This window comes from Gasterosteus aculeatus, chromosome 20 (assembly GCF_964276395.1).
Source record: "Gasterosteus aculeatus chromosome 20, fGasAcu3.hap1.1, whole genome shotgun sequence".
Classification (NCBI taxonomy): Eukaryota; Metazoa; Chordata; class Actinopteri; order Perciformes; family Gasterosteidae; genus Gasterosteus; species Gasterosteus aculeatus.
The window spans coordinates 5,506,131-5,521,541 of NC_135707.1; the positions used below are offsets into that span (position 1 = coordinate 5,506,131).

The 15,411-nt window shown below is 46.0% G+C and overlaps 2 protein-coding genes across 2 annotated transcripts in view; both read right to left on the reverse strand.

Moving 5' to 3' along the window:
- The window catches only part of agmo (alkylglycerol monooxygenase), a 31,266-nt gene extending 28,664 nt beyond the window's left edge, over positions 1–2,602 (reverse strand). The window contains exon 1 of the mRNA XM_040166036.2: positions 2,169–2,602. Within this exon, the coding sequence (XP_040021970.2) occupies positions 2,169–2,288 (120 nt within the window). The 5' untranslated portion in view covers positions 2,289–2,602. The remainder of the gene's footprint in view (positions 1–2,168) is intronic.
- Positions 2,603–3,067: 465 nt separating this feature from the next.
- On the reverse strand, positions 3,068–13,137 carry meox2a (mesenchyme homeobox 2a). The gene is made up of 3 exons (XM_040165561.2): positions 12,189–13,137; positions 8,289–8,461; positions 3,068–5,763 (listed from the first exon to the last, which is right to left on the reverse strand). Exons 1-3 carry the CDS (start codon positions 12,760–12,762, stop codon positions 5,545–5,547), a joined length of 966 nt encoding a protein of 321 aa, XP_040021495.2. The 5' UTR covers positions 12,763–13,137; the 3' UTR covers positions 3,068–5,544.
- Positions 13,138–15,411: the final 2,274 nt, after the last annotated feature.

Below are 15,411 nucleotides of genomic sequence, written 5' to 3' on the forward strand. Positions count from 1 at the left end.
GTCAGACCTGCTGGTTAGCTTTAGCTGAAAGGCGCTCATTGACCAAGTGACTCCACTCATAACTGGGACACATGGCCCCGCCGAGAGCCAGGAATGACATCTGCACATCTGCAGGTGGCGAGGGAGGAAGTGTGTGTGTGTGTGTGTGTGTGTGTGTGAGGGAGTGGAAGTGAGAGGGAGTGTGCATGCATGTGTTTGCATAATCCACATGTGAATGCCTCCACTTTAACATGCAGGTGTGCGATGAGTGTGTGTGCACAAAGCAGAAGCGAGAGAACCACCAGGGACCCGCGATCACACGCAACGCTCCCGACATCTGGCAGCAGACCGCAGAGCTGCAGCCGACAAATGGGCTGGCGGCGCAGGCGGACCTCCTCCAGACCTCCTCCAGACCTCCTCCGAACCCGCTGAGAAACACATTATCATGGTGGACGCCTTCTGCCCCCTCCTGTGTAGCAGATAGTTTTACCTCCACGGCTCTGCGTTCTCGACAGCTCAGGGCCAAATTATTAAGCGGGGCGAGATGAATTAAAGAAAAGAGGTCAGAGGAAAAGACTTGTCTTTGTCTCCATTTTTGTTTTTTGCTCCATATCTCTTTCTTTTGCTTTTCCTCAGAAAATCCTCATTTAAAAAAGTGTTTTTGCAATCGTTAAAGATGATCTTGTATCGTAGACAGTTGTCCACCACAGAGCCTTTTTTTTTTAAGCAACACTCCAAACGGTTTTTCGTCGTGGGAATCAGCGATACGCCAACGTGCTGGTCGGCCTACAAAATGACGTCATCCCTGCAGCACTCTAATTTACCCTCGGCCGTTGCCTTTTGATCTGGCATGCGCCGAAAATGTCTCTCCTTGCGTTTCTTTCTTTCTTTCTAAAAATCGGATGGAACAAAGCCCATTTTATACTGCCGCATACTTGCGTCTTGTGTGGATTGTTTGTTGTGGCATCTAATAATTGTATTTTATTTTCTTATGAGTTCGGGCCTCGCATGGAACGAGACATTTGTGGAGCAGATGTCGGCATTTTCTCCAAGTAGCCTTTTTTATAAGGTTGCTGATGACTGAGGCGGGGTGACGTTTAACTCCCGCCGCCTCCGTCTGACAACAATACTGTGTTTGCGTTAAAAAAAAAAAATCACTGAGACCTGGAAACAACCCACGGAGTAATACTTCCAGACAACCCCTAAATTAGAAGATTGTGTTTTGCTTTGTTTCTAATTAATTTGGCCTGTTGGGACCAGAGAGCAGAATAAGTAATGACAGAAACCAAACTGTAAACAGTGCTGAGTCACACACACACACACACACAATGCAAACTTTTATCGCCGTCGAGCCCTGCAGCAATAACAAATTTGTTTAATCACGTTTGGTAGTGAGTTAAGAGGACTCCTGCTGGGGGGGGTAATTGTTCGCCTCCCCCGATGTGCCTGATGTGCCTCATAAAACCTCATCGCAAACACGTGCTGGTAAACCTGCTGCAGACGCGCGCCACAATAAATGCCGAAAACTGACAGTAAGAAGCAGGAGAAACCTGGTTTAAGAATTGTGCGTTATTATTTAAAGGCAGTTAGACGTGAAGTCTGACTACGATTGTTATATAAACTATGTCATCGCCCAGATCACAGGAATATTTGTTTTCACTGATTTTTTATTGTTTTCTTGTCTGTTATATGAACAGCATCTTTTATTTCAATATTTGTAATTCCACATCACGATAAGGGTAAATATCCTGATACAGCAGGTATTTGGGTAATTGGCTGAAATGAATATTCCATTTGAAATAATTGTACGGTAAAGCCTTTTCCGCCCACTGACAATATTGTTATGAATCCATAGTTAAGACTCAATTAATGCTTTATGTTTCTGCTTATAATACAACTGCTGCAATAATACAGCATGCAATAAAACTGTATGCTGGTTTAGTTTAAAGAAATGCATAATATTCTATAAGATAATCATATGATTGTAGAATCGCTGTACTGTGAAAACTAACTAATTAAATATTAAAACAATCACCGAATAATCGATCAACCGGCGAACCTTTGCAGCTCAAGTACATAATGCAAACCTCTTTTGTGGCATGTGATCTTTTCAACGCAGCACTCGTTTCTGAGGTGGCTGTTATTAGTTTTTGGACTTCTACACAAACAACAAATCGATGTGTACCCACCTGCTGGACATACTGAGGCACATCCTCCAGCTTCTGATAGGACGACTCGTTCGGGGTGAGCATGAAAAACAAGGACCGGAGCCCCGTGTAGGCGATCCCCGACTCCGCAGCCTGCGCCATGACCTCCGTTCTCCGGCAGGTGAGCTTCTGCGCTTACCTGAGCAGGTGTCGGAATCTCTCAGAGGCGGAGGCGGAAGGGGGCGTTCCCCCTCGAGGCTTCCTCTGCACCGCGCTTGTGTTTCTCTCCGCTGCAGGCGGCTCGAGGCGGTCGGTCGGGCGGTCGGTCGGCGGGCCGAGCCTCTCGAGTCAGGGTCGGTTTGGAGCGACGGGGTCGCAGTCACGTCGGGACCGTTGACCGCGAAAAGGTACGGCGTCTTTTATGGGCGGCGAGGTCATGTTCTGGCAGGCTGACCCGTTCCGTGTGACTTTATCTCGCGAGAGTTTGGCGTTTCCTTTTGGGTTGATGAGATTCCAACATTTGATATGAATTCGATGAAATTACAAATACTGACATGTGTGAAATTGATAATCATCTACACTGACAATTCCATGAATATGATTCTGTAAAAAAAAAATCTTTGTTATAGAAAACTGATGAAACACTTTCAGGGTGGCTCTTTATTAGATTATTGCTTAGCCGGAACAGGGACATTGTGTCCATACATCCTGCTGAAAAACAAAAGCAGTCACAAGACGACCAGCAAACATTTGTTTCTCACGGCCTACGTGAATGTCGGCTTTAGGGTCTATTAGCCGTGTACATAAGTGCCACTAATTGATAATCAGCTGTGGCTGTGACTCACAACTGTGACATTGTTGAATTAAGCTTAAGAACACGAGCCACTAGAAAGCTTCCTGATGTCATGTAGAGAACGTCAGACACCAAGACACGCACTCAGTTCTGTTTTATGTATAGCTTTACTGTTGAAGACACATGCAGATCACATGCAGGTGTCCGAATAAAATCCATCAATCGATTTTGCACACAATTGTGTTCGTTATCTACGTACACAATACGTGTGACGAAAGTCACCAGTTACCACTGTTACAGTTACTACCACGATCCTTGTGTTTCTTTCTTCCAAATCACATTCATGAACGAGGGTTATAAACTTTAATGTTCAACAGCCATCCAATGTGAGGGTTTGTGGACAGTTTGTATGATTTCAGTTTGTCTTTTGAACGTCCAGTAACGTGTCAGTTTTGATGCATTGCATTTAGGAACCATTTCACACTTCTGTCTTGTTTAGAAAATGATCGGATATACTTAGTTAAGTTGATGAAAACATTGTGAAATACTTTGATAGATTTATGAAAAGGTCATGAAATACCTTAATTACGCTTAGAAAAAGATCGCAAAATACTCAGCTAGGTTGATAAGCTATTGGGCCGGTGGGCATCGTAGAGGTCAGTGACACGCACGATACAAACAGCAGTCTCCTGAGGGGAATGCCGCATTTGTTCAACACCTCCCTCCTCTTTTTTTTTGCGGTTTCAAGCTTCCTAGATTATAGGATTTGCTTTTGTGGGGGTTTTAGCAAATTACAGTGAATTCCATTTTTGTAGGAAAGTTGCGTTTTCCGTACGAGAAACGTAATGAGCCTTTAATCTGCACCCACACAAACACACAACTTCAGATTGTTTTGATATTTGGTTAAAAGAGTTAAAAAAAAGGGGGATTTTGGGTGAAAATGACAATAAAGCAAGTAAGGTCAGCTATATGGCAAAGTAGATGACCCTCAACAGTAAAGATATGAAGGTTACCCGTTCATATATCTGCTCTTTGCTTCAATAAATGAAAGACTTAAGGACAGTTCAAGGGCATGATCGATCAGCGGGAGAAACTCTTAGATAGATTTATACATCATTATCAAACTATATTCAACTTTAGTACTCCAAAGCAATTCTCAGCTGATTTCAGCCACTTTTGACCTTGTGTGCTGACAGATAACAATCAGGAGAAAGCCCATCATGCATGACTGATGATCATGCATGACCGATGATCATCACTGACCGATGATCATCATAAAAATGGAGACAGTGTTCACACACATGACTTTCTTACGTTGCACTGCAGGGCAACATTTAAAGCAAGACAGCTGCTCTTTCTTCACATATGAAAGGATATGGCACATATTGAAGGTTTTGCTAAATTTGCTTTCTTCTATGTGGTTGTTTATTAATCAAACAGGCAGTGACTTTCACTTGGAAAGGTTTATAGTCTGTGAGCTGATTAAAGCTCATTTTTGTGAGTACTTGAAAGAGAATTTCAGTTGCAAATGAAAAAAAAGAAGACAGTATCACTTTCTTCTTGTGGTTTGCTTTGGGGGGTTGGGATGAAAAAGTAAGTTGAAACCTTGACATGCCGCGTGAGGTGCCTCCTCAAAAAAAAAAAAATTAGAATGCACAATCACAATGTGGTGAAAGATGAGATGGAGTCAAGAAGGTATTTTCAACTGGATTTTGTAACAGAATCCGATCCTCTGCGGGTTCTCTCTCTCCTGGCAGGAGTCCCGGGCCTATGCCCCGAGGCGAAGGTGAATTTAGGATGCCCCCTCCAACCCCCACCCATCACCAGCTTTCACCACTCTCTGTAATGTTTAATTCATTTCAGCTTCACTTCATGCAACGCACATGGGCTGCACCAAATGTTGCATTTCATTTACCACTGGTTGAATTTTATTCGATCTGCAACTGCCCCTGAAAGGATTTAATAAAACACATGTCAGGTCTTCTTCGTCATCTCCAAGCAGAAAAGTGATGAGTAAAGAACTGTCGGTGTTTATTACCGCGTGAGCTGAAATAGTGTAGGTATAAAATTCTGGTTATGGTAAGACAATACAGAGAATTATTTACAGATCATTTATATTAGCGAGGCAAATTTGATTTCCTGGCACTTGATGTTTTTTTTTTTTTTTCAATAACTGAAATACACGGTAATTTACATTTTGTACAGTGGAACCTGACTTGAGGTGCAGACTGAGTGCTCAACAGTGCAAATCAAAGCCTGCTTTTCTCGAGGCACACAACGTGGAATGTTTACAACAGCTCGACCAAGTAGGACTTCCAAAATGTTATGTGGTATTCAGTGTTTTGGGAGAACCAAAAAACCTCACATGTCAATCGTTTTTGGCTCTCATCAAGGGCATTTTTAACCAATGGTGCTTTAAAAGATGTCAAAATCCTCCTCTACGTTCTCAGTTCTTGAAATCTACATTTTGCCTGCTGGCTGCATCGTCTCACCACACGTCACTTCTCTCTGTATATTTGTACACTTATTTAGCATCGTTGTATGACGATGGGCGAATCAGCGAACAGCAGTCCTTCTAAGGCTGGGCAGGGCCTGTCCTCTGAGAAGAAGGTGGGGGGTCGTGGATCATAAGTGGGCGTGCTCGGAGCTCTGGTCGCTGTCGTGACTGTCCTCGTTGGCTAAGGAGTCCGTCGAGTGGTGGAGCGCCGCCATGCCGGAGAACTCCGACGGCTGCAACGTGCCCTTTTTCACGTTGGTCAGTTCTTTCTCTCGGGCTGCCGCCCCCTGCTGGCCGCCCTTCACCCTCTTCCACTTCATCCGCCTGTTCTGGAACCACACCTTCACCTGGTGGGGACAACAAACAGACGCACAAAAAAAAGAAAACATCAAGGAGTGCAACTGGTTCACTGCAGCTTGGCAGCTGTATCTGCTGCGCTGTGCCACCACTCCACCTGCCGCTCTGCCTGCCGCTCCGCCTGCCACTCTGCCTGCCGCTCCACCTGCCGCTTGGTGTCTACCTGTTTTCCTCTTGAGTCAACAGCCCTCCCCCCACCACATTTACGTCTTTCAGATTGATGAGTAAGCTGTTGCTTAAAAAGTAGCTGCAGAGGCCCCCTGAGTGTTGACACATGCTGTGGAGGGCCGCAGGGGGAAGGAGGGGGGCCTCCTTCATCGGTTTATTTTTATGGGACTGTCATTCTGCAGAGCGGTCACATGGTCAGGGAGTTGACTGACCAAATGTTTTTGGGGCGAGTGTCACCTTAGATTCTTTACAAAGAGGGTCGGGAGGAGGTGGTGGGGGTATATATTGAATGCCCATTTGTCAAAACCCAACAAGCGATGCTCCAGGCCTACACAAACAGAGACACACACACACACACACACACAGACAAGAGCACTCAACCCGCACGGATTGAGACTAACCGTTAAATCCACACACTGAAAGACACTGAAACCCACAACAAGAATAGATTTGGTGCCATTGGTTCCTGGTTGAAAAATATTGAGTTGTCCAGTTTAAAACTGGTGGAATCGGTCACTCCAGCATCTCAAAGGCATTAAAATAATAGTTCAGGCTAAAAAATAAAAAAAACACACAGAAATAAAAAATAATCTTATTTTTCCTCCCCCAAGCTGTTACGTACAACACATTCGGCCCCGTAGCTCCTCATCAAACCCATCAGTGGCTGCAGCGAATGCCGGGACCAGACGTCTGCGATGCCAATGCTCCGCTCACTATCTACTGCCGTCGATTTTTCCTCGATCCTGGTCACACACAATTAACGCTGCATGAGCAGAAGAGCCTTCATGCATATTTAATGCCCTGCGGCATAAAAAGATTACTTGGAAAAGTCTAAGGCTGAGTTGGAATTACGATGGCTAACTCTGTGCTTGGTGAAAATAGGGTTTTGTCTGACATGGATCTAGCTGGATCTAGAAGGTTTTTTCTTTGTGATATGGAGCCACGGCAGAGGATTACTTTCATGATCTCAATTGCATTCCCTACATTTGTCACAGTTTCCAGTTGCTGACCTTAATGAGATGTGTAGGTTTTACTTGCATTACTCTGAGAGGCGCCAAAAACATATATGTATACTGTATATTCTTAGCACAAATTGCTCAAGAGGAAACTTAGCCGCTCAACCAGACACCATTTCACCAGCAAAATGGTTTCAATGCCTCACACACTACCAACATTCTGTTGAGACATTCGATGGCTGCAGTAGTTCCTCGTGCTAGACAAGTTATTGTGTGATGGCAAGTGCAGCTGATAACATTGATGATGGCTCTGTTCCATTTAGGTTTCCCCGTTAGCATTAGCATGCACAAGGAAAAAAGCTTGGTACAAAATGGGATGAAGCCATCGCAAAGTTAGCTGCGGATGAGCAAACTTTACACCCGGTGGACCAGAGTGTGACTTTCTGTCTCTCCAAAAACAGGACCGGACCCAAAAGGCGCTCCGGTCCTTCACGCGCGGCTCTCATGTGGAAGGGGCAGGTTTGCGAAGAGTGCACTCCGAGAGCGTAACTCCTGTCCGAGGAGACGCAGCAGCCAAGCGCAGTGAATGTGGTATTACCAGCTGAAATCACACTTTCATACCTGTTTATCCCTAATGTTACATTTAGAAGAACTTCAAGTGAACGGAACCCGAAGATCATTTACAACTAACTGTCTGAATCTCGGTTCGGGCCTCCGCACTCTATGCAAACCCCTGTGGACTGTAACGGGAAGTATAACGTTGACCCAGAGCTCTATCTTTGGCGCCTCAAGTTGTGATTTGCATCCAAGACCTCATCTGAAACACTCAGGTTTCTGTCTCCAGTCAATCTGTATCAAAATATCAGTGGCGAGGTGTCAACTAAGTGTGAGCTACGGCTCCCAAACGGGCCTCAGTGAACAACGCGGCTGTACGCCCCCGCCGCCCCCCTCCCCAAAAGGCCCCCCAACCATTTGTCTCCTGTTATTTATTTCATATGCCTGCATTTTACAGCAGCCGGCCCACGCTCGGAGACCAATTTGTGCACACAGGGGTGGCGCGAGAGAGGAAGTGACTTGCTAGACGGCACTTCCTCCAAGCCGTCTCTCCGCCTCGACTCTGGCCCGCTCGAAAGAATGGACAGGAACATCTGGAATATCATAGTCCGTGTCTCACGGACACATCTGGAGCACAATAGCCCCCTCGAACTCCGAGTTATGAAAACACAGTAGCAAGCTGAAAAAGGAGGCAAAAAAAAAAAAAAAAAAGGCTCCTCGTCGTCCCGAAGGCCGCCTCTGTTTTCACAACATGGCATTAATGTGCTAATGGGGGAGGGCTGGATAATGCCTGAGCACTGGGGGGGGGGGACACGCGGCGGAGCGTTGGAACGTACTTGTCTCTCGGTGAGGTCGAGGTTGACGGCGATCTCGTAGCGCCTTAGTCGGGTCAGGTAGTTGTGGTGGGCAAACTCGGCCTCCAGCTCTCGGATCTGCTCTTTGGTGAACGCCGTCCTCTCCTTCCTGGGTTTGCTGCTCACGTCGGACTTGTAATTCCCGTCCTGGGACTCTGAAACCAAACACCACACGGGGTTTCTGTTTTCACTCAGATTTATATGCTAAGAAAATACAAAATATAGCGCAGGTCATGTGGCAGGTGCAACTCAGCAGGGGGAGAAAAGAGGCGAGGCGAGGGACACAATGGGAGCTGTCAATCGGGGGTTTATTGTTCAGGTATTGTTTATGAACCCTTTAAGTGTCTGGAAGGACTCTGGGGCGGCTACACATGGGCGTCTGACTCTTTACTGCCAACATGGATTTAATTTGCCTTTTGTATAAAAGGTTCACATTTTCTTTGCACATTTCAGAGAGCCAGTAAAACAAAAACGCCTGCAGCAATTAAAAAAAAGTCTAAAGCTTGATTTTACAGTAGATGATCTGAATCCAATTAATAAATTATCTTTTACCCTTCAATAAATAATAAACTATATTAATAATGTGTGAGCAGCAAAAGTAAGTTGTAACATATTTAATTAGCATTAAGGAAATAACGGGATATACTTGTGAAAAAAACGGAACCGTCCAGCATGTGTCGGATCCACTTCAGCTCATCAACCTGAGAAAATACATTTTGTTTTGTTATTTCCACTTTCCGAGGAAACTTTCCGAAGTCAACACGCTCGCTCAATTTGCCCCTCCAGAAACTTTCCTATTGTTACAGCCTGTTGTGGTTTCTCCTCCGTCGGCGCTTCACTTCGCACGCTGCCCTCAAAGGCGGCAGTGATCGCACGCTAATTCGTCTGCCGTGCCGCTAATCCGGCGGGCCCTGCGTCAGTCTCCCCGCGAATAGTCCTGCGGCCTCGTGCGGCCGGACTCACGGATGCTCGCGAAGCCTCGAGGCCACGTCACAGGACCAACTGCTCCTTCACCTCGGATTTCCGCCGCCGGGACCCCCTGTCGCTTCCACTTCTTTGGTCAGAAAGAGGATCTTCCTAATTAAGTGAGTTGTTTTTCCAGATCAAAATAACTCCCTCGGGGGGCTGAAGGGGAGGTGAGGGGTAAACTGCGAGAGCCCTCCAGAGGTCACATTTGCACTGTTTGCAAAAACAGATGGACAAGCTGCTCAAATTGCCTCCATGAGTTTTATGAAATGAACATTGCTCGACCCGCAGCCTGTGTCCGCACCCCCCTACCCCCCGTGACCTGGCCTTTCCCTCCCTGTCATTTCAAACCAGTGTGTGGCTGATTGAAGCGGCCCTTCAGACGTATTTATCCACTGTCTCTCTCTCTCTCTCTTTCTCTGGTAAACACAGACATTGAGTGAAGAAAAAAACAAAAGAATAACGCAACCGGCTGGACCAGCAGGCCCGGAGTTAAAACCAGCGGCGTGCTTTTATGAGACAGCCGGTGCACCGCAGCAATTAGGTCGCCGCTGTAACTTTCATCTCTCCACATATGAGAGAAATACGCGCCACCAAACAGGGCACGTCATCTCGGGTTCCCAAATAAGCTGAGCTCAGTGCAGGAGGGCCCCTTTAAGACTAATGACTGAAGAAATTAAGAATTGACACGGAAAGGTATATTTTTTTCCTTTGGTTAAATAATATAGAGAAGGATAAAGTGGAAGTTTACAGAGCTTCTTTTAGGAAAAAGCACCTCACCCCTCTTTTGTTTGCTGTTTTACAACACCGCCTCAACCAGACAAGTCTTTAAGCACCTTTTTATTGTCCCACGCAGAAAATCCAGTAGGTTTTTTCATTTTCATTTTTAAAGGAACGACGTCTCCCTCGACAGCCCCAGTCGGGGGCAAACCAAATTCTCCAGCTGGGCTCAAACAATGAGCAGGTTCCACAGTAACCAGACACGCAAGAACGCCAGGGAGCCGCCTCATCTCATTAGCCCCCCCTTCTCACCCCGGGCCCTACTTGAGGAAACAATCACAACTATCTGACACGGACGCTTGAGAAGCCTCACATTCGAAGGCTAAATCTAACATGGAAATGAGCTCTTGGGGTTTTGTTATTATTCCTGAATCTGAGTTGGGAGGCTTTTTTTTTTTTTGCTGCAGTTTCTGATCCAGATGGTGAAACCTAACCGCGGCTCTATCCCGTGCAACTTGGCAGCGGTGTGATGTTTAGACAGCTGATTAAGTCAGCAAACCTAGTTAGCCCCAATAATCAGCGTGATTGGTGGTAGCGCCAATGGGGGGGGGGGGGGGGTGCACGGCGATGCAACCATTGTTACAGGGCAAGCGGGATTTGGAGGCTCGGTGTCCAAATGATTTAACAAAGGAGGGGAGGAAATGGGAGGTGGTGGGCTGGAGTGGACTCAATGTACTGTTGCAACATTTTGCATGCTTATAATGTAGTTGTATCAGACGTCTAGCACGGACAGTGCTATTAAAGTCAAAAGGAGGCCGCCTGGGCTCTCGAAAAGCTTCCTGTCTTACATAATCTGTTCAACTTTATTCCAACTATCACATCTTTAGTTCCTGCTAATTCAGTGAGTGAATTCACGCTCTCTCTTTTTACTATTTGGTGCCACAACCTATTTACAACACCCATTTCAGGCGGCGTTGCGATGTCTGTTGTTCTGCAGCAGCGGCAGCACCGTCAGGGTCAAAGCGGCAGGTGATGCGCCGCCGTGCACACAAAGAGGCCCATAAAAAGGAGTGCAGGGTCCCGCCACCCTCAAATGGACAGAGAGAACGGCGGGCGCACGTTCCCTGGAAAACTAAGAACCCTCGGCGATATCACGTTCCCTCTGCGAGGGCTCCGGCGACCCGAGACGGCGGTTTGTCACGGCGTGATTAATTATCACAGTGACCGCGCGTCATCCGGGAAGTGTCACCTATTTGAGTACAGTTTTTTTGGTTTATTATTAGTAAACAATTTACGTAATTGAGTAATATTAAGTAATATTAACAATATTAAGCTTAAAACATTGCTTCATAATTACAGCAGTTGATGACTTTTAAGGGATCGTGGTCACAAGAGACAAGTCACAAATTTCCCAAAACCCTTGAGTTGTACAGAACAGTCTGTTGACAATATGAATATTAATATAAATCCATTTCATGAATCTGACTTGTACATTAGGGTTTACTTCTGGTATGTAAATAGTTTATAATCCGTATTTACAAGGTGTTTTTAGGAATATTAAATAAATAAACGCATTCTGCTCAGATACTTGAAACCTGCCATCGTTTAATCATATTTCAGTGAAACCTGCCTGCGATTCATTTGATCCTCAACATTACAGAGGATAAAATCCTCTGTGTGCCGGGTGTTTAGCGAGGCCACACGGCGCCGGTGTAGTCTTTTACAATCTGTGACATTAATTCTTTACTGTGAAACTCACTTTGTGGCCTCTGAGGAGTGTCGCAACAAACCAGATGTGATTTCTTTTTTTTTTTTTAAACAAAACACGGCAGGAGTCAGATGTGCCCACGCGGGTTACGATGTGGCCTTCGGCTCCTCGCTGCAGCGGCTCGTCAGCCGACACCTACAAACTGCTTCTCACACCGTTCTCTTGTTTTCCTATCGGAGGAATCTCAACAGTAATGTGCTGTTAAAGGATTGAGTGTGTTATTCCTGTGCTCTGCACGGAATTTATTAAATTGACGATATTTATGCAACGGTGTTTATCTAACAATAAGGCTGATAAATGACTTGCTGGAAATGCCTTCAAAGAAGTTCTCGTAAAGTCTTTGGCGATGTGTCACAAGCGGCTTATTTATTCACAATGAATAAAGGAAAAATTACCAACGCGATAAAATCTGGGACCCCCCCCCTTACCTGAACTGTCGCTTTTCCTCTTGCCGTTCCTCTTCTCGGCCTCGGCAGGTGACAGAGTCTGTCTGCCAAAGTCTGCAGGCGCGCAGGAGGCCCCCGTAGGGGTGCTGCCGATGCCCAGACTCGGGGTGCTGGCGCACATGCTGGGCCCCCCCGGGTGTCCCAGGTCCGGGGGCGCCGGCCCGCTGTCGTGGGTCGAGTGGGAGTGCGGGTGGCAGAGGTTGTGGCGCATGTTCCCGCCAGGTGACGGCATCTGCGGGATGTGCCACGACGCGTGGTGCTGAGGCGGGTGGTGGTGGTGCTGCTGCGAGGGCAGGTGGCCGCGGTGAGGGTGGTGGTGGTGGTGGTGGTGGAGGTGGTGCTGCCCGGCAAACAGGCCGTCGTCCACCGGGTAGCTGGAGATGATGCAGGGAGAGGGCGAGGAAGTGGAGGAGGAGGATGAGGAGGAGGCCAGGTCGGGGTAGGAGACGTGGTCCGAGCGTCCGTGCAGAGTCAGGGGGGACTGGGTGAAGGCGGGGTGCAGGGCCTGGGCCGGCGCGTGGGGGCTCCGCAGGCACCCGAACAGTGTGTGATCCATCGCGTGCAAACACAAACGCACACGCGGGGCCCTCCGAGGAAAGGTGAGAAGGGCAAGTAAAAGAAGGTAAAGTTACTGAATCAAACCCAGAAGATAAAATCACAAGCACATATCCAAGATCCTTTGACTATCCCAAAAGTTTTTTTTTTTTCCTCCAGTTTAAAAAAAAAAAGGAAGTCTACTCTCGATTAGTCAGAGCAGAGAGCAAAGTGTGTTTTGTATATGGTGTCCTGTGGTAATCCGGAGCGCGCGGCCAGTTGCCAGGCTGTGCAGGATAAACAGTGAGCTGCAGAACAGCCTCTCGGATGTCTGGAGGAGCGGAGGGGACTGGAGCTCGAGGCGGGGAGCAGGAGGCGCTTCCCACTAGGAACTGCAGAACGAGGGGAGCCGGGCGGAGGGGATGATATAAATAGGGTGTAACGTGAGAGGGAGGCTGGGTCACAGGCTGCATACGCGCTACTGACCACATACATATGATCGCCCTCCAAAAAGCCCAGCGCAATAAATCTCTACTATTAAAAATGGCCGAGCCTCAGGAAAGAGGGCAATTTATTTTGGACTTGGACCTGACCTTTCTGGCCGTCTTTTTGCTCACTTTTCTGAAAGAAATGGTCGGTGGGTGGGGCTGGGGGGTGGAGGTGGAGGGAGAGACAGGGAGGCGAGGTGTCAGGGGTTAACTCAGTGTGTCGCCCCGTCTTTCTCAGCTTTGACCCTTTAAAACACTGTTGGTCTTGTGGAAGAAGCCTTCAAAGGCTTTCCTCTGCCCAGTGTTTGTTCCCCCTCTTACTCCCCGTATGTCTTTCTCCACACTACTTTTTAAAGGACACGCTTTATTCAAAAGTAATAACCAGTAACAGAAAAGAAAGAGTTTTGTTACGGTCCAGACAGAAATAAAGGTTAACATTTTATATCTATTACTAAATATAAAAAAAACAACCACAGTTCATTTTACTTTAGTGCAGTCAATCATTATATAGGAGCGGGTTTTTCTTCTACATATGATTTGTATCTCATTTTGAAATGAAACACCTCACGTCGTCAAATCAAAATACAAAACACACAGCAATACTGACACAGGTCTGACCTTTAATGTGGGGTCATGAAGTTGAAATAACAGCTTCGTATTTTTTTGTTGGCCTCTCAAACACCACGTTTGTTGGCTTTGAGATTACCATTAATTACTGTAGCAATGCAGAAACATTGTTTTTTTGCTGGTGCAAGGTGCTCGCAGACAGAAAAAATAAATATAAATATTGTTACCAGGAATAAAAAACCCTGAAAATGGTTTACGTCTTTGCATAAGATTTAAATATTTTAAACACCTAGAACCTCAGCACCAAACACGTTGTCATTCCTCACATTCATCATCTTGGTCATTAAAGGCCCTAAAAGTGGAGCAGGAAAAGAAATATGTCGGTAAACACCCAGCAGTGAAAGAAGAAAGCCCCCTTTGTCATTACTTCCCTAATCCTCTCTTACTTTTATTATTGTTATAATAAGCTCAAATAAAACCAAAGCAGAATTATTATCCCTTGAAATTTTTTATCTAACTTCTGATAAAACTCGTCTGAATGAATCCCGGTCTGAGGTTAAGTTATTTTTTTCCTTGCAGCTAAATTGCTTTACTTGTAGAATTTGTACAGATAACATGAATTAAAACACTGTAAATATGTTTTAGATTTTTATATCTACAATAAAGATGAATAATCCCGTTACACATGCACTTTCCCCGTTCTTCAAATCTCTGAAACTCTGAAAGCAACGATGTGACTTGTACTGTTTTAAATTCAGATTTAAAGTGCACACGGATTTAGAGTAAAATAATACATAAAACGTATTATAATTCTATAGCCGTTGCAGAGTTTTTGGTGGCTGCGGCAGGTCCTTTTAAATGTGGACCGTCACCCCAACCCCGGGGAACCGGGCGGACGACTCGCAGGCGGTGCCACAGGCGCTGTGGGCCGTCTGAGAAAGGAAATTAATTCCTCTTTGAGGGAAAATGACTTTAACAGATAGCACGGGGGAGGAAAGGCTGTAACTTTGCTGCTGTCACCCTCCACCCCCCAACACACGCACACACGCACACGCACACACACACAGTCACTCCAAAGCCTCCAAAGGCAGCAGAGGCAGCGCAGGAGAGGAAAGGCACCTTAGGTGAGTGAGTGTGAAACTCTTCTACTGTTTACCTTACAAATTAAGGCTATTAGCAGGTTGGGCTTTGTATGTGCAGAGGGCCCGGAGCAGGTAATAAGAAAGCACACGTGTTTTCCATCCTGGCGCAGGGATGGCCCGTGGGGGTGTTTTCAGTCAATAGTTTTTGGCCCTCGTGGGCTATTTGAGGCAAAATATCCTGCTGTGTGAAGAAGCGTGGCTTACACCGATAGTCGTGCCAATCTTGGGCTTTTATTGTGAAAATACACGCAGTTATTTTGAAGTTCCACATCAGGTATATCAATCAAAATGTCTTTTTTTGCACTTCAGGAATCAGGAAACATTTATTGCCAAAATATGTCAGACATACAAGGAATTTGTCTTGTATATATTTATATATATAAATATACACATACCTGTTTGTCTTTTTAGATCTTAGAAATTAGATCTTAGATCTGAACACAATTACCAAAATAATTAAAGATGTTATTATCG

Coding starts and splice junctions, on each gene's coding strand:
- meox2a (XM_040165561.2), bottom strand. CDS start 12,762: ATGGATCACACACTGTTCGGGTGCCTGCGGAGCCCCCACGCGCCGGCC. Junction 8,462..12,188: donor GAGGAAAAGCGACAGTTCAG/GTAAGGGGGGGG, acceptor GTTTGGTTTCAG/AGTCCCAGGACGGGAATTAC. Junction 5,764..8,288: donor TCGACCTCACCGAGAGACAA/GTACGTTCCAAC, acceptor TGTCCCCACCAG/GTGAAGGTGTGGTTCCAGAA.